Source organism: Mya arenaria, chromosome 10 (genome assembly GCF_026914265.1).
Source record: "Mya arenaria isolate MELC-2E11 chromosome 10, ASM2691426v1".
Lineage (NCBI taxonomy): Eukaryota > Metazoa > Mollusca > Bivalvia > Myida > Myidae > Mya > Mya arenaria.
This window is the reverse complement of record NC_069131.1, coordinates 29,908,192-29,931,836: the sequence shown is the minus strand read 5'-3', so window position 1 is coordinate 29,931,836 and position 23,645 is coordinate 29,908,192. Positions and strand designations below refer to the sequence as shown.

The 23,645-nt window shown below is 33.9% G+C and overlaps 1 protein-coding gene across 9 annotated transcripts in view; it reads left to right on the top strand.

The window, feature by feature from the left end:
* The window catches only part of LOC128205675 (zinc finger protein 768-like), a 57,952-nt gene extending 35,437 nt beyond the window's left edge, over positions 1-22,515 (top strand). Inside the window, exon 5 of one of the 9 annotated variants that reach the window (XM_052907511.1) lies at positions 22,235-22,515. In XM_052907511.1, coding sequence (XP_052763471.1) covers positions 22,235-22,407 — 173 coding nt within the window. In that variant the 3' untranslated portion in view covers positions 22,408-22,515. Of the gene's footprint in view, positions 1-1,419; positions 2,015-3,599; positions 4,048-7,717; positions 8,516-9,224; positions 9,769-11,741; positions 11,980-13,850; positions 15,285-16,904; positions 17,426-18,525; positions 19,623-22,234 lie in introns of those variants that run through there. The other 8 variants (XM_052907508.1, XM_052907509.1, XM_052907506.1 and 5 more) reach the window with 8 other exon arrangements.
* The last annotated feature ends 1,130 nt before the right edge of the window (positions 22,516-23,645 follow it).

Sequence of the window (23,645 nt, the reverse complement as noted above, 5' to 3'; positions counted from 1 at the left end):
GTTTGTTTTTTTTCTTTTATGACCAGAAAGGCATTATGTAAAACAGAAATCAAGCATCAGCTACTGGTATTATTAAAGAATAAGAAAGAAGACAGTTGTGAAATCAATTGTATGCAGTTCTGAATTGGGAAGGATATAGTCATGGATGTGATTTGTTTGAGGATTTGCGGATTTCTGAAGATCTTCAGGCTCCACTTGGGACCCCAAAAAACATAGTATAGATATTTTTCTTATATTTCTGAAAAAAAGACCCCAAAAAACATAGTATAGATATTTTTCTTATATTTCTGAAAAAAAGATGGTTATGGTTGTTACTTTTTTGTTGTTAGTATTGACTCTCCTGTTCACTTCAAATCTGAAATCAGGAGAGTCCTCAAAACGACTTCTAAAAATCCAGTTCTGCAGCAGGGTGCATCATCCCCCTTTGACCTCCATTAGGGGTCTAATTTAGGTGCTGCCCAAACCCACTGGCAAAATGTTTTCAGCCATTCAGTTGCATTGTCAATCCCATCCCTGATATTTTTACTTCCGCTAGCAAACAAGAACCAAATAACACAGCAAATAAGCATTGCCAATTCAATAAGTTCCATGCCATTATTACACATGCAATGCTAACAGCTTTGAAACAATCTGTTAAAAGTAAAATATAGTATAAAAGGAAACATCAGCAAAGAAAAGATACATATTGATATTAAATTTTGTCGTGATTATAAAATAATTGTAAAACCCGCATTCTGATATGTAAGCACCCAGGAAAAGCAGCAAATTTTGTCTAAATGTTTCAATTAAAGCAAGAAGGTTTGACAAAATTCCAAGAGGTCAGAGAGGTTCCTTGTACCAGAATTTCTGCAATGTGAAAGCCAGTCAGGTTTATTCCCTGGATAGCTTAGACTGCGTCCACTCTCCTGCTAGCCAGGAATCATTCATCTGTTCAAAACTGATAAGTGCATAAATGCCCTTCTCTCAATTGGGTTCTGTATGTCAACCTAGACCTAAATGGTAATAGGTGCTTTGTATTTTTAGCTCAAGTGTTTAATTTTTCGATATTGCCAAAGCATTTGTATTGTTCCCAGCAGCATGCAAACTATTTTATGTTAGTCCCAACTCAAAATCCCTTGTTACTTGCACATTGACAAAATAGGAAAACTGGAGTGTTGGCACCTGTGGCACTCTGGTTAACTTACTAACTCCTTAGTTTAAATGGAAAATACAAGATCGACAAACAAACCATTGACCATAGCAATGTAAGCCATATCTCAACTTCCCTAGTTACTTGCCCCTTGACCTATGAAACAAAGGGGAGGAGAGTTGGCACCTCCCTGTGGCACTCTTCATTCGATAACTTGCTCCTTAGACTTAACAAAACATACAATATCTAGAAGCAAGCCATTGACCATAGCATTGTTTTTTCTATCACAGGTGCTGGAGGAAAGGTGCCGAAAGGTGTGGTTTTGACATGCGCCTACTGCGGGAAACTGTTCCGTGACCGCCACCAGTTGACTGCTCATGTTAGAAGCCATACAGGAGAGAAGCCGTTCAAGTGTACGGTTTGCGGGAAGGGATTTACCCAGAAGAGCAACATGAAGTCACATTATGTTGTGCACATGAAAGAGAGTTTGAAAAACTTGTAAATCGAGGGGAAACGTGATTTGGTTTCCCACCTGAAAATGGATGTTTAGTGTTGTGGTGTGCAGACATAAGGACAAGTTTGAAACATTTGTCAGGGATGAGAGTGGTCTAGTAGTTCAGGTTTGACAGCCTCTCACCAAAGAGGGATGTGGGTTTGATTCCCCAACTGGGATTCTTTCTTATTGCCTCTCAAAAGCTTAAAATCATGTAAATGTACAACTGATGTCCAACATTGTCAACAAGTAGTTTATATGATATTTTACGCACTGGTTGCTCCTAGAATTTATTTTGGTTATCTTTCACTCCTAGAATTAAATTTGTATTAATCTGCTCGACTCAAGTTTCAGTTAAGAATTTATCCCAGTTTTTCTTGGAAATGAATTTTTTAAAATTAATTTGTAAGTATAACATCTCATTATGAAGTTGATAATTATTGGGGGGGGGGGGGGGGTTCTGTAATTTCTTTGTACCTTCATGTTTAAAAATTAAATTTTTAATCTGCATATTTATTTAAAAAACTAACCAATAAGCCAAACACATTTTGCTCAAATCATTTTGTCACGGAAGCCAAAGACATTAAAAAAAACGAGTTATTTACATAAACTAACAGTTTTGATGGCTCAGAGGTGTCCAAGAGATCCCAGCTTTGATCCCTGGTAGGGGTTTTTGTGGCTTCTCAAGTGGACTCTCAGTACTGGTGAACTCAGAGTGTTTAAAATAAGCTGTTCTACACAATCAAGCTGAAATGAATCAGTATAAATCAAACTTATATTTTGAAGTTTTTTTTCCCCATAACTTCAAACAATCTCTTTTATTTGTAGTTGGGAAATAATTAAAACAATATTTGATATTGCTGTGTCAATGCATAATAATAATAATTGTACCTGGTATATATAATTTTTTACCAATTTTTGTATGATAAGCAATTAATATTTTGAAAAGTGTTTTTATATTTATTTTTTAAGTGTTTATATAAAAATGTTGTACATTATTATTGTATGTTGGTTTTATTTACCGGTACTAGATACTTAAATTTACATCTTTTATAATTATTTTCAACCATGAAATATGACTTATCTTTTGTGAGTAATTTTGTGTGTGCTTGCTTAAATTATGAAAATTAAAGTTTTAAAAAAAGATTTAATTGTATTTATTATACAGTACCGGGGTTGTTGTCAAAATGTTCTGCTAAAGTTTAACAAGATCCTTGTTAAATTTAAAATGTGAACTATTTAATGATGTGCTAATATATTGAAATAAATCAAATACAGCTCACATTTTGTTAGGAACACTGCAGATCACAAGTGTTTTCATTGAACATCCAGAGCAGTAAAGATTTTAACATTAACAACAACAGTGTTCACATTGTTGTTAACTTTAATAAACTTTTAAGCATTTGACACAAATTGTTTGTAAAACACAAAATTATCGTTGATGGATTGTATGTGGACAAGCTCGGCGTACAAATTGTAAGTCAAGTAAATGTCACCAATACTGCTTTGGCACTGAGAGAAAAGACAAAATAAACAAGTACTATACAAGCTGAGGAGGTTGACTTAGACATTAGTCGGTTAATGCTCCATCCAGAATCATAGGAACAACTCCGTACCCTAATGTGAGATTTTTAACAGTGTGGTACTATTGTGCAAAATGCTGCTAGGAGACTTGATGTAATGGCCCTCAGAAGATTAGTTTGTTACAAAAATTCTGTTACCAAGGACTTAAAATGCCAAAGATATTTGATTCCTTTTTGCCAAAACCCTTATGGCATTTTTTGGTAATGATGTTGGCGAATTTCGGTGGAAAAAAGTTATTGTTGATATAACTGATATGAACAATAAACACTCAAAACTTGCATTGGCATCTGCATGTGTTGCTTTTATGAAATATAAACGCACTTATTAACATTATTAAATTTAATTTAAAATGTATTGAAATTAATTTAATCATTGATTTATTATTAATTGCAGGTGATGCATTGAAAATACTGCGAGCAAGGCCAAAGAACCATTTCTGTGAAATCTGTACGAAGGAGTTCCAGTCGCCAGCCCACCTCCGCATGCATCTACGAACACACACAGGCGAGAGGCCTTATGCGTGTAATATTTGTGATAAGCGGTTCATTCAGAAGAGTCACCTTAAAGGACATCTGACCACCCATATGCCAAAAGTCTGATTTATTTGGTACTCACATTTGTAATTGATAGTTTATATACAAGAAACACTTGCATAAACGAAGGACAATATGGGTTAAAATATATAGAAGAACCGTCTTATAGAACATATGGTGGACCATAGGGGTGAATATATATAGAAGAGCTATCTTATAGAGCATATGGTGGACCATAGGGGTGAATATATATAGAAGAGCCATCTTATAGAACATATGGTGGACCATAGGGGTGAATATATATATAGAAGAGCCATCTTATAGGACATATGGTGGACCATAGGGGTGAATATATATTGAAGAGCCATCTTATAGGACATATGGTTGACCATATAGGGGTGAAAATATATAGAACAGCCATGTTATAGGACATACATGTATGGTGGACCATAGTGGTGAAAATATATAGAAGATACATGTTATAGGGCATATGGTGGACCATAGTGGTGAATATATATAGAAGAGCCATCCTATAGAACATATGGTGGACCATAGTGGTGAAAATATATAGAAGAGCCATCTTATAGAACATATGGTGGACCATAGGGGTGAATATATAGCCATCTTATAGAAAATATGGTGGACCATAGGGGTGAATATATATAGAAGAGCCATCTTATAGGACACATGGTGGACCATAGGGGTGAATATATATAGAAGAGCCATCTTATAGGACATATGGTTGACCATATAGGGGTGAAAATATATAGAACAGCCATCTTATAGGACATGCATGTATGGTGGACCATAGGGGTTAAAATATATAGAAGAGACATGTATAAGGCATATGGTGGACCATAGGGGTGAAAATATATAAAACAGCCATGTTATAGGACATACATGTATGGTGGACCATAGGGGTGAAAATATATAGAAGAGACATGTTATAGGGCATATGGTGGACCATGGGGGTGAAAATATATAGAAGAGACATGTTTTAGGGCATATGGTGGACCATATGGGTGAAAATATATAGAAGAGACATGTTATAAGGCATATGGTGGACCATAGGGGTGAAAATATATAGAAGAGACAGGTTATAGGGCATATGGTGGACCATAGGGGTGAAAATATATAGAAGAGACATGTTATAAGGCATATGGTGGACCATAGGGATGAAAATATATAGAAGAGACATGTTATAGGGCATATGGTGGACCATAGGGGTGAAAATATACAGAAGAGACATGTTATAGGGCATATGGTGGACCATAGGGGTGAAAATATACAGAAGAGACATGTATAAGGCATATGGTGGACCATAGGGGTGAAAATATATTGAACAGCCATGTTATAGGACATACATGTATGGTGGACCATAGGGGTGAAAATATATAGAAGAGACATGTTATAGGGCATATGGTGGACCATAGGGGTGAAAATATATAGAAGAGACATGTTATAGGGCATATGGTGGACCATAGTGGTGAAAATATATAGAAGAGACATGTTATAGGGCATATGGTGGACCATAGGGGTGAAAATATATAGAAGAGATATGTTATAGGGCATATGGTGGACCTTGGGGGTGAATATATATAGAAGAGACATCTTATAGGACATATGGTGGACCGATAGCGGTGTAAATATAGAAGAGCCATCTTTAAGGGCATATGGTTGACCATACCAAAATGCGAGCTTTGGAAGAAAAAATTGCAATAGAAAACAACATTTCTGTCTTTGGTATTATACTGTATATGAAATTGTAACAGAAGAAACTCCTTGAAGGGGTCCCAATTATCATGGTGAAGAATTGTGATTAAAAAAACTCTTTCATAATCAAGACTTTTAACTACTACAAAAGTGTAAACATGGCGTGGCTCAGATGATAGGTAGTTCTACAAACTGTAAGACATGGTAGCTAGGAGAATACAAGACTTTGTGTGATTTGCTTAACTGTATTGGCCCCATTTCTTGATTTAAATTTGCTAAATTTGATTTTATATACCAAAACATACATTTTTATGATAACTTTTAATCATTTCTTTTAAAAGCTTTTTTATATGACAATTTTTAATCATTTCTTTTAAAAACTTTTTTTATATGACAATGTTACATTATTAATTCCAAACGGGAAATAGTCTTAGTTTGGGCTCAGTTTGATACTGTTATAAGGGACTTATGAATGTAAGAGAAATTGGGGCCTGTTTTATATTTAGTTCCCAGTGCTCCAGTCAGGATTGGAAAAGCGCAGGTTGCTAGGTCAGAAAGGGCACTTCTGATGTGCATTGAATGAGCCTTAATGGGGCACTTGCAAGAGCCAATGTTCAGTTCAAATTATATTATGTATGTATTTTAACATTACTTTCAATATTAATACATTGTAGTTTATTATGAATACCTTAACTGTTATCTATACTTTAGTGTCAAGATGATGTATTCTATTATTTTTATACTTATTTTTGAAAAATTAACCATGTCTAACAAAAGGGCACAGGAGGGTGTAGTAAAAAGGCAACAGGGTGCAGGAACGAGCAAAATGGTGCCCCATCCTGATATTAGGCCTAGCTGGAGCACTGGTGCCCCGTCCTGATATTAGGCCTAGCTGGAGCACTTGTGCCCCGTCCTGATATTAGGCCTAGCTGGAGCACTGGTGCCCCGTCCTGATATTAGGCCTAGCTGGAGCACTTGTGCCCCATCCTGATATTAGGCCTAGCTGGATCACTTGTGCCCCGTCCTGATATTAGGCCTAGCTGGAGCACTGGTGCCCCGTCCTGATATTAGGCCTAGCTGGAGCACTTGTGCCCCGTCCTGATATTAGGCCTAGCTGGAGCACTGGTGCCCCGTCCTGATATTAGGCCTAGCTGGAGCACTGACTGCACTGTAATTGCAAGATCTACATACTAACAATTACCTACCTGTATGCTAATAAATGAAATATCTTTCATTCTTCTTTTATATTCTTTACCTAGATCAAAGTACCTGTTATTTAAAACATATTGCAGCTGACTGGATGTGTATGTAATGTATTTCTTCTTTATTGGAGAACCATTGCATCTGCGTATATTCAGCGATCACAACAGTCCTTTTTAAAACAAATGTAGTTTTTTTTTGTCTTCAGCATTGTTTGCTGAAATTAAAGTCCACAATTTTATATTTTTAACACTTGACTCAATACACATATATAGGAACTTCTGCTGAACATGTTTATTTTTATATTCTTTTATGTTAGCTTGTATTTTTATCATTAAAAGGATCAATTCAGAACTGATGAGTGTTTGTATTTGCTGTTACCTTTGCTATGCAATTCAGTTATGAAATGTATGTTTAAGGCTTTTAATGGCGCACAATATAGTTCAATACAATTTATAATTATTTATTGTAAATATAAATGCGTTTTCATATTTAACTGACATTGACTAAAAAAAATGATAAAAATATAAGCAATGTTTTGGTTCTTTTTGAACAGGGATATTCGCTGCTACATATTTAGCTATAATTTAAAAACAAACACATTTATAACGGTTATTTTTTATCCGTACCTAAATCATATGCTTTTTGTTTTGATCATTACAGTCAAATAAGTAAAACATGATAATGCATTAAAATAGAAAAATAGTTTTGAAACAACCTAATTTGTGCGCTTTTAATACAATTTCAACAGGAATTTAAGCCCCTTAAAACCCTGCAATGGGCCTAAATCCAGTGGTCGAAATTAGAACAAGCCTGCAAGCCTTGCACTGGTAAAATGTCTTCCGGGCTTGCTCAAATTCTGAATTTTATATGGCAGGGCTTGTTAAAAAAATTGATGCCAAGCAATGGTACAAGAATTCTGGCATGTTCATCCAAAAGTCTAATATCGATGACTGTAAATCGCTCATACTCAAAAGCGTATTTTCAGGATTTTAGTTTACTTTGATTTACTTTCAAATGCCATTGTGTTGCCAAATACCAAAAAGAGTTTCTTTCTTTTTTCAGCAAAATCTAAACGTGGCAGGAAAAGATCGGATATGTACAACGTAATTGTTCACCAGTGCCACTTCTGTGGGAAGGCGTTTCCAGGTCGGGTGCCACTTGAAAGACATGTGAGAATTCATACTGGGGAGAGGCCATATCGCTGTGAGGAGTGTGGGAAGACTTTCATACAGCCTGGGCATCTGAGCACACATAAAGTTACTCACCAGAAACACTTGTGGAATATGTGACTTGGTGTAAACACAATTGTAGATATGAACATTTGTTGAACAAGTGGCGGATCAAAACTAGAGCATTTGAGTAACTGTTTAATGCATTTATATGTGTAAAAGGCGCTCAATAAAGGCTGATGCCCCAAAAATATTGTGGTTACTTTATATTATTGTCATGTTTAACTCATTTGATCAAAACAAAAAAGCATACGATTTAGGTTAAAATTATTTTTTATATACATTACCCAATATTGTGCGCTTTTAGCTGTGTCTCTTAAATGTGTCTCGATGTTCATTTACCAAGAAAGAAAAGTATGTGATAGTCGTGTATACACTTGAAGAAAAACAGGTTATTTTGTGTTCAGAAACATACAAGGAACTTGAATATTTAAATGGACTGCACTTTATCATTCTCGTACACCAGAGTGATGATGCTATGTGTTAGATGTATCATTATTAAACCTCTGATGAATGAAAATGCATTTTAACGGTACACTTTAATCAATGTTTTCTTTATTATTCACTGTTAATGAAAGTTAGGCATTACAGTTAGCCCAAAGAATTATTATTGACGTTTTTTCCTATTGACATTTTTATTATTGACGTTTTTTCCTATTGACATTTTTATTATTGACGTTTTTTCCTATTGACATTTTTATTATTGACGTTTTTTTTTATTACATTAACCTGTATAATGCATCAACTTTTTACAATGCATGTACATTTTGTTTAAATGTTTTCGGTTTAAATAAAACCCTTGTTAATGGCCTCTTGTTAAGATTATATGCAAAGTGTTAGTATCGCAATGTCATGATGGAACTGTGTTTCTATTGTGCATTTTTTTAGTAAGTTCAAAATAAAGATTTATGAAACCTAACTTTTCGTTGTACTTCACTGTGCCTGAAAGGGGCATAATAAAGGTCGATGCCCCTCCCCCTCCGCCATTTTTTAATATTTTTTAATGCATTATCATGTTTTACTCATTTGACTTTAATGATAAAAATAAAAAAATAAAAATAAATATATTTATGGATAAAATAATATTAATGATGATTTGGCGCTTTTTCAACTGGGGAATTGGTGGCTACATATGTATTGATTAACTACATTTGAAAGGATAATATTGTTTTACCTGTATCTGAACAAAATGGATTTTTTTAAATCAACCTATATTGTGCGCCTTGAAGTATAAAGTATATCTGCCCATTCCAAATTTATAAGACAACTTGTCCTCATGAAATAGTTTTCCTTTCCTCTTCGTTAACATGTACTTTATATTTTTGATCATTTTATTTCAGTAAGAAGTCAACGTATCTGTAAGTTCTGTGGTCGGATATTCTATGACAAGGCCCAGCTAACCCGCCATCTTCGAGTGCATACGGGAGAGAAGCCATTCAAGTGTGACGTATGCACGAAAAGTTTCTCCCAGAAAAGCAACATGAAGCAGCATATGCTGACCCACTTACAGTAACTGTAGTGTGTCCGAATGTGAAGTGTACACAAAAATAAACAAGAACAGTTTGTAAGTAACCAACTGACATAACTGCATAGAGTACATTCAAGTTACCTTGTCTGTTTTTTGGAGGGAAAAAAACGTAGCATTATCATCGAACATTGGCCTTGTTTTCAGGCTTTATGAAAACGGTTAATCCGAAATATGAAATTGTTAACATGAAACTTGGTCAACATGTTCCTGCTGATGACCTTGTACAATGATATGAACTTTTCGTATAATTCAATGATTGTAAATGGTCGTATGATAATTATTATCGTATTATAATCCCTGGATTGAATATTACCCACCTACCAAGTTATGCTGGTTGACCAATACTACTGAGAAAACTGTACAAGCATTTTATACAAATTATGTGTATTTTGTTAATAATTCAGAATAATTTTGTAATCAAAAGATGCTGAATATTTTTTCAATAAATTAGTGTGTATAGTTATGGTGTTACGTCATGGTCTTCGCAATTATTTTACAATGTAATTCTTGTGTTACGTTATGGTTTTCGCAATTATTTTACAATGTAATTTGTGTTACGTTATGGTTTTCGCAATTTATTACTATGTTATTATTGTGCTACATCATGGTCTTTACAATGTAATTTGTGTTACGTCATGGCCTTCGCAATTATTTTACCATGTAATTTGTGTTACGTTATGGTCTTCGCAATTATTTTACAATGTAATTTGTGTTACGTCATGATCGTCGCTGTTATTTTTCAATGTAATTCTTGTGTTACTTTATGGTCTTCGCAATTAATTACAATGTAATTCTTGTGTTACGTCATGGTTGTCGCTATTATTTTTCAATGTAATTCTTGTGTTGCATCATGGTCTTCGCTATTATTTTACAATAAAATTATTGTTTTAAGGCATGCCTCGCTATTATTTTACAATGTAATTATTGTGTTACCTCATTGTCGTCGCTATTATTTTACAATGTAAGTATCGTGTTATCTCATGTTCTTCGCAATTATTTTACAATGTAATTCTTGTGTTACGTTATGCTATTCGGAATTATTATGCAATGTTATTCTTTTGTTGCAACACGTCAAGATCTACGCAATCATTTTACAATGTTATTCTTGTGCTACCAAGATCTACCCTATTATTTTACAGTGTAATGCTTGTGTTAGGTTATGGTCTTCTCAATTATCATACAATGTAATTCTTGTGTTGCATCATGGTCTTCGCTTTTTAACAATCTAATTATTGTTTTAAGTCATGCCTCGCTATTGATTTACAATGTAATTATTGTGTAACATTATGGACTTCGAAATTATTATATAAATTACATCCATGATTTTTAAGGGAGATATTGGTTAACGTTTATGTTACTGCATTTGCTCCTATAGTTATGCGACAACAATACTTTTTCACAATAATATGTCATATTACCCTACAAATAGTTATGGCGTAAAGTGGGTTTCTTTCTGGCGACGAGTTACTGATGCAATATTCTACTGTGTGCTTTAATATTGTTTGAGTGCAATTCAAACAAATGCAGAGAGGCTTCTGACTTTGGACCATAATCATTGTGTCTCAAGTATTATACATATTTGAGTGTTGGGTGAATAATAAAGTTTGAGAGTAAGGTTCATAATATATATGAAAGGTCAGTCACCAAGGAGGACATCAAGAAAATATGAATGTTTTGATTGTTTATGTTGTTAATGGAAGAAAACACTCTTACGCATAGGGTACAGAAGGTAGAAAAATCAGCTCTCTCTATGGTTATCAAATATTGCTCTCCCGGAGCCAATTTTTGACCACTGTGCACAAAAGTGAACAAGAAAGTTATACATGTCCTTTAATATGGAAGATAATTATTTTGAGTACAGGTTCAATAAGCCACGTGACCCGTGAGAAAAACAGAATACACGAACAAACATTACAAATGACATAGCAAGTGGAACATGTGCGGATTGTTTAAATACAAGCTTTTAGAGTTTGTTAAATTTTACGAAAGCCTTTACAGGTTACAAATGATATGATTAGAGACAACGTGATATCATATAGGTGAAAGTCCACATCATAGACGGAGGTGTTCATATAAATATTGCTCTCCCTGAGCCAATTTTTGACCACTGTGCACAAAAGTGAACAAGAAAGTTTTACATGTCCTTTAATATGGAAGATAATTAGGTGAAAGTCCACATCATAGACGGAGGTGTTCATATACATACATTCAGACAGACAGTGCCAACATAGTCAAACTTAGAAATATGAGTAAAGTGAACTTTTTACACATTATACATAACACATTTCAAGACAAAAATATCATCCTTATATTTGTGTTTTCATTTCAGTAGTGTCCAAACTCCAGTGCGAGATATGCTATAAGGTGTTTAAGCATGGATCAAACCTGCGACGTCATAAGAATATTCACACCGGGAATGTGTATTTCAATTGTTATTTCTGCAATAAAGCCTTCTACAGAAAAGATAACCTGAGGGAACATTTGCTTGTACACCGATAACAATCATGAAGATCATGTTCTTGTCAGCTTGACTCTTATTCGAAGAAAAAATAATATTGGGGAAGCCTTCGTGTCATCTTCGTGTGCAAACGCCTTTACCTTGGTCATGTCTAACCACATGCGAGAATCAAATGACATTGAAGCCAGAGACATTTGTCGGTAAAAAGCTGTACATAGCATATGTTTTATATGTTACATGAAATCCGACAATACATACATATATTGAATTGACTTGACTTGAGACCATATGTTGTGGCTTTAGTAGAATGTAATAATTATGATATTCAAGGTGAGGAATCACATGACTTAAAGGGGTTTTCACATTGGTCACCACGGGTCACAACCGATGTTAACAAACAACTCGATGGAATTATGTAGAACGATGCAACGCTGAAATTTTGGCCAAGGACTGCATTATTGAAATACCGAGCAAATCTAAAACATCCCCCACGTGTAGAAGTAGAAAATAGTAATAGTCTGTTATAGGCTTAGACATATTTTCATATATTTCCTGTCCAAAAAGTTATTTATAATTAACATCGGTTGTGACCCGTGCTCTTGTTGTGCATAATCTGTTAAGTTGATGGATTTAAAACCGAAAACCTGAATCTTACCATTACTGTGGAATTGTAAATGTATAAAGGGTTTAATTTACAACTAGCATTTTGCATATTGAGAGTGTAGGAATTAGGTGTTATTATGGGAAGGAGTTTTAAACGATTGTTTTTTTTTGTATCGATAGTATATTATATGTTTTGTGAATTCATTACAGATATGTTGCTTTATCTTGTATTCATCTGTATTTCTAAATAAAGAGAGTCAAAATCTTTAAATACATCTTTAAATAAATTCCGTGAATAAAGAAAACAAAAAATCTAGATTAATAATTCTTGTTATAAAATTACATTTTACTGACCGTTCCAAGGCGGTACCTAACAATCCTTGATAAACATACCTATATTTTTTCCTATAGTATATATGCACTGTGCTGTTACTGGAGTTTCGTGCTGTTGTTTCTTGTTTGTGATTTTTGTTTGTGTACTATGTCTTTGGCGTTTACCCTGTGCCATTAAACGGGGTTTATGTTTAAACTTTTGGCTACTGAGCTAGTTTCTGTATTTTTTCACATAAGTATAAATATGACTGATTGTGTCTTACTGGGCTTATCCCTGTGATTTTCATTGCATTATTTGTCATGCACTATGACTATCATCACATTTTTATTGTGCCAAAATTGTACAAGCCCATCCAATGAACAATGTATTGCTAAATTCATTCCCTTGTTACAAAAATGCAAATGCCTTTATCAAAATAGAAGCGATCACCACAAAGCCACAAAATATTTTTGCATGAATAGTGTCAAACATTTTAGAACCCAACCCTTAAATTCTGCTCTTGTAGAATGTTCAAATGTGGTTGTAAGAGCGGAATTTGCAATTTGTCCTCATAAGGACCAAAACATGTGAATGTGTTCAGATAAATTACGCAAACTGTTAGAAGGTATCGAACGTAGGTAACATTGAAGGTACACATTTGTAACTCTTACTGAGGTAAAATATCGAAGGTACTGTAATGTGATAGTGTTAGCGTCACCATAATGTCTCCGTCTGAAGAGTCGCTCATTTTTTTTAACCTTTGGTCATTACTGAAAAACGTTGAAGACATTTATTTCAAACACTTACAGTTTGAGTTACCAAATTGATATGGAGCATAATAATACACATGTGTTCCAAGGTCAATAAACTTTACAGCATGAATAATTGTAAAATTATACTCCTTACTAAGAAAAGTGAGAAGCTCTGACATGTGCGTCACTTTTGACATAGTACGAGTAAAATACATACTACAGATTTTGTGTTTCACTTGGATTGCTCGGCGAATATTTAGTTTAAGGTTTTCTGTATTCAATTATTTTGATGAAGATTTAATTTAATTTCAGATAACCCGAATCGTCAGTGCGGATTATGTGGAAAGATATTCGCCTCAAAGACGAAGCTGGCCCGGCACATGCGAATACACACGGGGGAGAAACCTTTTGAGTGTTCCGTGTGTCAGAAACGATTCAACCAGAAGGAATCCATGAGAAGTCACATGACTGTCCATTACAAAAGTCAACTCGAGGGGTTCTATGGATAAGAAGTGGTTAATGTAGTATTTGTTTTATGTCTATACTTGAGAGCAGGTAGATAGTCAGTTTAAAGACTGTAAATAGTAATAGTGTTGAATTAATGGTGCATGTTGAACCGGAAGAAACCAATGGGTTGTCACATGACCTTGTATAGCAGGAGATAGCTGATAAGTTGCAAAAACTGTGTAAATAGTTCGTCGTTGTTGAACCTAAAGAAATCAATTATGTGTCATATGAATATTCACTGTAACACAAGTGAAGAACATTATTCAAAACTATTCATTGCAATAGTATTATTCTCTTTTATTATTCAGTTATCAGTTAAAACATCCATTCATTTGGACAACCTTGGACATTCGCTTTAGACATGAAGAAGGTAGTAAAATCCTCACGGGTGGTATTCAATTTCAAATTAAATTGAATGTAGTCGGACATCATTGACTCTATTAATCAGTTAATAATAACAAGTAATCCGATTAGCTACATCGTTCTTAGATTCCATTAAGGCTAAGATTGACTACCAACCCTGTATGATGTGTTAAAAAATAAATGATAAATGTACATGAAACAAAAGTGTTTGTGTTTCTTCTCAATGGGTACCAGAGTAATTTGTAACATTAAATAATTACGACTGTGTAATTTTATGCTGGCATGCCATGACATTATCATTTATATTGTGATGCAATGTGTCTTTAGGATTTATATCGCGTGTTTACTATTTTGTATATACCAGTTTGGAACAGACAATAATTTTCTTAAACATCATTTCACCAAACATTCATCATTTACAAAAAAAGAGTTGAGTTGGCATTTAAGATGCACTCTAACTCCCAAATAAAATTTACAATAATTTTCTTAAACATCATTTCACCAAACATTCATCATTTACAAAAAAAAACAGTTGAGTTGGCATTAAAGATGCACTCTGACTCCCAAATAAGATTAACCACAATTAATAAGTATAAATAAATGTCGAAAACAAAGCTTCTCATGAAGGATATTAATTTATTCATTTATTTGATAGAAATGTGCATAAAACACGGTATTTCTACCATATCAGAATATAATAGATCACAGTAAATCTTATAGCACTCACCAATCATTTAATATTTTTGCGTTGTCAGCTATTAAATACATGGTCACAATCTTGTTATGAGTTACTAATATTTTCAACAAATGCATCATTTAGTAAGTAGTTAAATGTTTATCACTTAAAATTTATGTTTGTTTTAAATGTGTATGTATTGATTTTAAATAAGAGTGTCACTTCAATAAAATAACACGAATTTATTGATTTTCGTAGTCTTTATTTTGTTCCCAAGACATGGTGATATAGACATTGGAGTTGAAACCATTGCAATTAAAAGGCTATCACAATGTACACTGGTACATGTAGATCAAGCATGGTGCTGCTTAATTAGCAAACACACTCAGTAAAGGGATATGAACAGTGTCCATTTTTTTTTTCTAAATGTGTTTGATTAGAAACATTTTTGTTGAATGCGGCCGAAATTCAGAGGAAACTCAGAAACATCAAGAATTTCTTTCAAACTTACCTGAGGCCGAGATGCCAGACTGGAGATCTGTCTGATGGTGGGCAGATCGTTGAAGAATTGTTATGGGGTTTTATGCTTTTCTTCTTACCTTACGTATGATGTTTCTTCGTGCTACACTTATATGTATTCTTCACGACATACTTCATGCTGTTTCTGTCCTATTTTTGTTTCCTATTTATACACTTATGCTGTGTCTTTCAGATATACTCTTTTTGTTTCTTATTGATTCACATATGCTGATTCTTACTAACTCACTTATGCTGTTTCTTACTGATTTACTAATGCTTTTTTCTAAGATTCTAATGCTATTTCATTTTGAGTTACTTAAGCTGTTTCTCTCTGAATTACTTATGCTGTTTTAACTAATTTACTTATGCTGTTTTTACTAGCTGTTTTAACTAATTTACTTATGCTGTTTTTACTAATTTACTTATGCTGTTTTTATTCTTATTTCCGATTTATTTCTTCTTTCTCGCTGTATGATGTTGCCTCTTACTGATTCCGTTTTTGAGCTGTTTCTAACTGATTCTGATGTTGTTTCTAACTGAATTGCATGCTGTTACATTCTGCTTTAATACTAAGGCCTCAACAAAATGATGTTTTAGGGTATACCGACCCTACCTACTAAACGGCACCAATCCTAGAGAGTTTCTTTCAATTCCTGATTTAAAAACAATAATAAACAAAACATGTGCAGCCAGAACAGATTTACACCAGGAACCACATATTCTCCCCCAAATGGTGACTATATCTGTAGACATGCAACCCCTCAAATATGGCAACTTTTCGTCGTATTCCAAACAATTTTGTGCATTTGCTGGCCGAACGTACATATCACGGTCCAACAATCTTGACCAAACAAAATCTATTAAAATATATCTTTCGACCTAACGCAGTTAAGACCTTACGCAGTTAAGTTGGGAATGTTACTAAAATTGATTTAAATAGGCTGTTTCTCACCGATGTATATAGTTTTATAGCATATTTACATATTTTCTTTCTTAGTCATTAGCAAACTCTTCCGCGCCATTAATGTGTTCAAACTATAAAAAATACAACATTGAAAACTCATGAAAATCCTTTTCATATATAACTTTTACAGTGACCAGCCTCTTGTATTCAACTGGATCACTGTTCGGTTTGGTCGAAGTTATCCGAAATATTCAATGATTGATCAGTACTTATCCAACAACTACATTCGACCAAACAAATAATTTAAATGTGCAAACTAGCCCAAGATAACCTGTAGACAACATATTAAGGGTTGCTAGAATCAGTAAATATTTACAGTTATATTCTTTTATTTCAGCATGCACCCAGTATCCTTGCCAGCTGTGTGGAAAAATATTCTACAACAAGACCAAATTAACACGTCATATACGAGTGCATACTGGAGAGAAACCCTTTCAATGCGATGTGTGCAAGAAATGTTTCTCTCAGAAGAGTAACATGAAAATCCACATGCTGACGCATTACGTAAATCCATAGGAACGGATGTACTCCGTAATGCAATGCATAATCGACGCGTGTAAGAAATTTTTAGCACAGAAAGGCAACATGCTGAGACATTATGCAAACTCATAAGGACGGAAGCACAACATATCGAAACTCAGAATCGATGTGTGTAAGAAATGTTTTCACATAAAAGGAACATGAACAGTCACCTAATTGCGGATTGTATGTGTGTAAGATTTAATCAGTGGTGTTTTTAAATTGAAGTGGTGTTCGAGAGAGCAATTGTGAACTATTTGAAGTGCTAATATATATATGCATCAGCTAAACGTTTTTGACGAACTATTTATTTATCATTTAATTTCGATTTCATAACACGCTTTGCCATAGGTCATCTGTTCAATTGAAATAAAGTCGTTTGAAACAGCCATTATTTTTAAATTTTGTTATTTGTGTGTTCCAGATGTGGTAGACCTTTATTCTATTACATACAGTTGGTGTCATTTATTTAAAAATTGTCTGGAAATTTTCTTAGTTTGGCTGTTTAATGCAGAGGTTTTCTGACGGAATGTTTCACTCAGAAATTGTTCTATTCAATGGGCTGGGTAATAGTCCTCGAAAATAACAAAACTCAAGTCATTTTCAACGTTTCTTGACTTGTATTATCTGGCTGGATAACTGATATATCGTTTGCACAAAATGGATTTTCCACGACAATGTATTATGCAATGTTAAACATCTTAAAGGAGGTCCTAATAATTCGGCTGCCAATTCAATACATATGTGAAAAACTACAGAAACAAGCTCAGTAACCAACAGTTTAAACATAAACACCGTTTTATGGCACAGGGTAAACGCCAAAGCCATAGGACACAAAAACATCACAAACAAGAAACATGGAACAACAACACTGATCAAAACAAGGTACAAGTAAAACAACGAAGCATTATGACAAACATTAGGAGTTTAGAAAATTATATCTGTACAACGTGCTAAAATATGAACAAAGAGACATATCGTCACCTTAGTGCAAGAACTCAATATCTGCTTCTATGTCTATATGCAGTTATTGAGTTATTGTACTAAGATGACGATATATAGGTTCATTAGGAGTAACAATTATCGACATGTGTAAACGGATTGCAGAAATATAAAAGATTGTGGTCACATTAGAGCAAATGTAGTGGGAAGAAAATGATGCCAATTTTTGACCAGCAATTGAGTTGGTTTCAGATTAATATACAAACCTTTAATGAAACTGTTCGGTAATCTACAATCGAACAATAAATAGTAAATCATAATAGTTGCAACAAAGAATAAGCATGAAATTTGCAGGCGATTTTCAACAATAACACTATTATCACAAGTAATCTTATACAATTATAGTAATTGTGTAACTATGTCTAAACAAAGGAAATATCATTTGATTTTTAATCACAAAACAACAATACTTTATTTCTTATATTTTTATATTTCAGAAGGTATCCAATACCCATGTGAACACTGTGGTCGTATCTTCTACTATAAGACAACTTTTATACGTCACCTTCGAGTACATACAGGAGAAAAGCCATTTCAGTGTGACGTGTGCAAGAAGCGGTTCTCGCAGAAAAGCAACATGAAAATTCATATGTTGACGCATTATGCAAAGACCTGAAGACTTTAAACTTTCAGACAAAAAAAAAATGAATGTGAGCTCTTCTTATTCAACGAAATGTCACAGCTTTTGTGTTGTTGTCCCCGTCGGTGTGCTAAAATCGTAACTCGAAAACCTGCCAACATATATTTAACTTCCGGAGACCATACGCACATGCATATCAACGTCCTTAACTCTGGCTTATAATTATTGAGACTGATAAATAGACAAACAGAAGTGTTTATTGTCGTATACATGTACTGGACTGTTTTTTGGCACTTGAGTTATGCCCCCTTTACGACTGAAAATAAAAACGACAACACATCAACAGACGTGCGTTTGCGTTCCTTCTGCAGCGCTCATGTGGGACTGTGTTACCTTGACCGCGAATATTACATGTGTGTGCATAATTTGATTGATGGTATATTAAGTTTGTGTGTGTTCAAAGGAACATTTTGCTGGAAGTTTGAACTGGGTCTAAGTTTATAAAAAGATACCTATCATTTTGATGGTAAAACCTTAACTTACAAAACGGTGAATATTGCATTTTTTTCACAGCACAATGATGCTTTTTCTTGTCTTTGTTGCATGATATGACATACATATGTTAAATAAATGACTATTGATCAATCTGCTCACTTGATTAAACATCGGTCGTAAAATATGATGGCTTATTCGGAACACCTCGGCCATTTTCAATCGAAAACAAACCGGACGTTGGCCGGTACATCAGAAAAAAGTAGCTCGTATTTTTTTTGATAATAGTATAAATTAATTAATTGTGTTTAAACGTTTATTTGGTTTTAATTCGATCCCAAGAATAAAGTTATTAAGATAAACGGATTAATAAAATTACCACGTGAACTACTTGCAGCGTAGTTAAATGTAAAGATTTCTGAATTTGTAAATCGTCACTATACATTCGAGTTTATTCCGATGGAAAATGGCCGAGATGTATCGAATGATCATGATTTTCACTGTTTTAGGTAGTATTAAATCTGTTTAATTGACAGCGAAATATGTTGCTTTGCTTATTTGCCTACTATGACTACAATGTACATCACATCTGCTGGTATATCTGTATAAAATTATAGTTCCACATTGACCGTTGATTTGAATGTTCAAGCGAAAAAAAAATGAAGAAAATGCGTGTTATCAAAAAGCAGCCAATTGTATAACTTTTTTTTGTCAAAGTAAGCCAAAATGCAGATCGATTTGTCAAAATTTATCCAACAATTGATATTAACCAAATCATTTAAAAGTGCTAACTTAGTGATAACCTGTTAGCAAGGTTTGATCCAAGTTTTATACAAATTGGCAACTGCTATTTATTTGAATGTCCATTTCCACAAACAAGAAGAAAAATGTGTTGGTTTATTTCAGGGTACATACAGTACCCGTGTCAGCTGTGTGAAAAGGTATTCAACAACAAGACCAAACTAACTCGTCAACTTCGGGCTCACTCCGGCGAAAAGCCCTTTCAATATGATTTAAGTAGGAAGCGGTTCTCACAAAAAGGCAACATGAAGATTTATTTGCTACGACATTATGCAATCGATTAGTGGTGGACATTAAATACAGTGACATTAAACGTTTTATATGTATGTCCATTCTTTCAGATCGTTATAAATGAAAATCTAACTTTATTCCTGTATATCTAATAATAATTTTAATGTTGAAAATATGATATAATTGTATGTATTAGTTATAATTGAATGTATTAGTTATCGTTCGTATTTTGAATGTTAAGGAATATATCACATGCGATCGCTGCTATATGTTCTACAAAATTCAATATATGAACGCTAACAGATTAACAGTTTGACCTATTTTGTAACGTAATCCATTGAGTTTTATCATGTGAACTACATACAGGAAACCCTTATTTATTTTTTGTCCATATATATCAAGCCGAAGGCGTCTGAGCATTTTATGAGAAATCAATTTCGATTTACAAACGCAATACAGCGATTTCATTGGGGAACAACCAAGGGCAAACTAGTAGGTGAAAGCAATTCGGAAGCACAGGGCATATCCAATACAACTTTCATGTGAATCATTGTCTATTCGCCTGTCAAATGTGAACAAAAAATCAAGGGGTAACAAAGATCTTACCGAATGGGTATTTTAACCGCTTTGTGGAATTATGTGAATTTGACTGCGAATAATATATGTGTGTGCTTCTGTTTTGTTTTAATTCGTGGTTAAATGAGTTAATTAGCACTTAACTACTGCATTAAATATTACGTATCTTTTGTTGTTATTATTTATTTTTCTGTTTTCAAAGGAAAAGTTTTTTATAGCCATTTTGTCTTTTATTTAAGTATTTGATATTATTAGAGGTTACTCGAATGAAACAAGAATATGCTTGTGCGGAAAACTCTCAACCCTTGGGCTTGGCTGTTAAAGATTGTTTTGATTCGGTATTTTTGATCTTGACCCAATGCATACAGTTAAACAGCAACACCATTTAAGTAACATCTCCATGGATTGCAAGTCTGTCATATGATTAATTATAATCAGAATGATGATATCACCATGTCGTATCCTCAGTTTTTTATACTGTACGTCCGTGAATGTATTATAATATAAAGCGATTTGTTATGAAATTGTAAACATGAGCGGCCAAAGCTTGCTAAACTATGTTCTTACCTAATGTGAGTACATTATTACTTATATCACAGATATACCTATCCATCAGAGAAGCTGCGACTGTATAATCCCTTCGCCTCGCGACCCTGAAAATAATTGTGTCGCATGAAGCTCCAAAAGCATTAAACTTACTATCATGAAACTCCAATAGTATGTTGGTCAGCATGGGCTGTTGTGTACCTCCGATTTATTTCAAATTGCGCCTTGTCTAACAAGAGTTATGGTCCTTGACTCAATAGAAAATGGTTCCATGAACATTTTGCATGTAGCTCCAAAGGTATTGCTTTATACATCTTCCATAAAAGTCTTCACTCGAATCCAAATATGCTGCTTGGACATTTATTGAGTCCGGCCCAAACCAATCTGATTGCATTTGAATTTGGTTACGTTTATTTTCCGACACCACGTGCCTGTCCATAGGCGTTAGACCCAGTGAGGATACTTGTATTGCAAGGTTGTTCAGGTTATTACACTTACATTTATAATGTAACACTTGTTAGAGTTAGCCTGGTCTTTTAACGTTTGTAACATAGAACATAGGCGTTAATTTTGTTACAACCTTAGCAATACTCATAAAACAAGATAAAAATGTGTCATAATTTTTTTTGTGGACAGCAGCATATCAACGGCCGACGATGACATCAGTAAGGAAAATGCTAGGCCGTCTGGCTCTGAAGTGATTCATACCTCCGTCTGTCGCAAAAGTGATTGTTAAAGATGCACTATTACTCCCAAATCAGTTTTTAACACATTTAATACAATTGTTTTCATATACCAAAAAGGATGAACAAATGTCGAAAACAATAATGTTTATGAAGGATACCGAGTTTTTATTTGAACAGTCGTGGTTTAATACGCTTTTAATTTCCCTAATTAATGTGTGTGTTTTTGTGTTTTAGGGCACCTCTGTGGAACTTGTGGCAAAATATTCGCTACGAAGCAAAGGCTGACCAGACATATCAGGATACATACCGGAGAAAAACCCTTCGAATGTCAAATTTGCAAGAGGCGGTTCACTCAGAAAGAAGCCCTGAATGGCCACCAGGCTGTGCACTGGAAAGTCATGCAGTAATAATGAGAGATCGCCATTATAACAGCGATAGTTTACACTTATTGTTAGTACCCTACCGGTTTCAACGAAACAAACCAACAGCAAATGAAAGCTGCAATGACTTAAAATTATGCAAGGTAGTAAAATAAGACTAAGTATGTAAAAATGAGTGTTTGTTATTGCATTTCAAATACATGTAATGAAATTGCCATTCTTACCGTACCTTGGTGTATTTCAGAAAGTATTTAATAAATGCTACATTTATTCATGGAAGTTTTCAAGTGGATAGAGGCCAAAAGGGGGATTATGCAGGTGGTATATATATTTTTCGTGCTATGGCTACGCAAAGAGTAAAGTTACCACTTTTGTTTGGATCTTGGCATTTTAAAAACGTAAAATAGTGTACTAAGTTTCATTTATAATATCGTGAACGGTTTTGTTAAAAAAAAGGTTTCAATACAGTAAGTGGAAATATTCGATGTATATATTTAAACCCAAGTTAAAGACTTAAAATATCAAAAGTGAATGTAATTTCACTAGTAACATACAGGAGTGCTAAGTATCATGTGAATTTCTTGATCGATTTCTTTGTAACTTTGAGTTAAAATTTAATTCGAACATGCCAAATATATTATAGGAGCAGATGGTGTAATATTAAAATGACACCGTTTTTTACGAAAACATTTGGTCATTGATGCAAACATTTTTTTTCTGCATTATCGTGTTTATAACTCATTTCTCTTTAATGATCAAAACAAAACAAAACACCTGATTTATGTACCGATAACAAAGCTTAGCAATGTTTTGGATCTTTTTAACTGGGACACTTGTGGCCACGGAGCCATTAAAACATTTATAAAGGTTAAAATTTTGTATCTAAATCATAAGCTCTTTTAGTTTTTATTATTAAAGTGAAATTATATTTTAACATGTGCATGCATTTAAATAAAACAAAATCACGAAACATTTATTTTGCATTAACATATATTGTGCGCTTTTAAGGGTACAAAAACAAAATGAAAAAAGGATGACATTGAAGTGACACTCTTATTCAAAATCAAAACATACACATGTAAAACAAACATAAATTAGACTGATAAACCTTTTACTACGTACTAGATAATGCATTTATGGAAAATATTAATTACTGATAACAAGATTGCGACCGTGTATTTGTAGCTGAAAATGCCAAAATATTAAATGATTGGTGAATGCTTAAAGACTTACTGTGATCTACTATAGCCTCGTAGGGTAGAAAT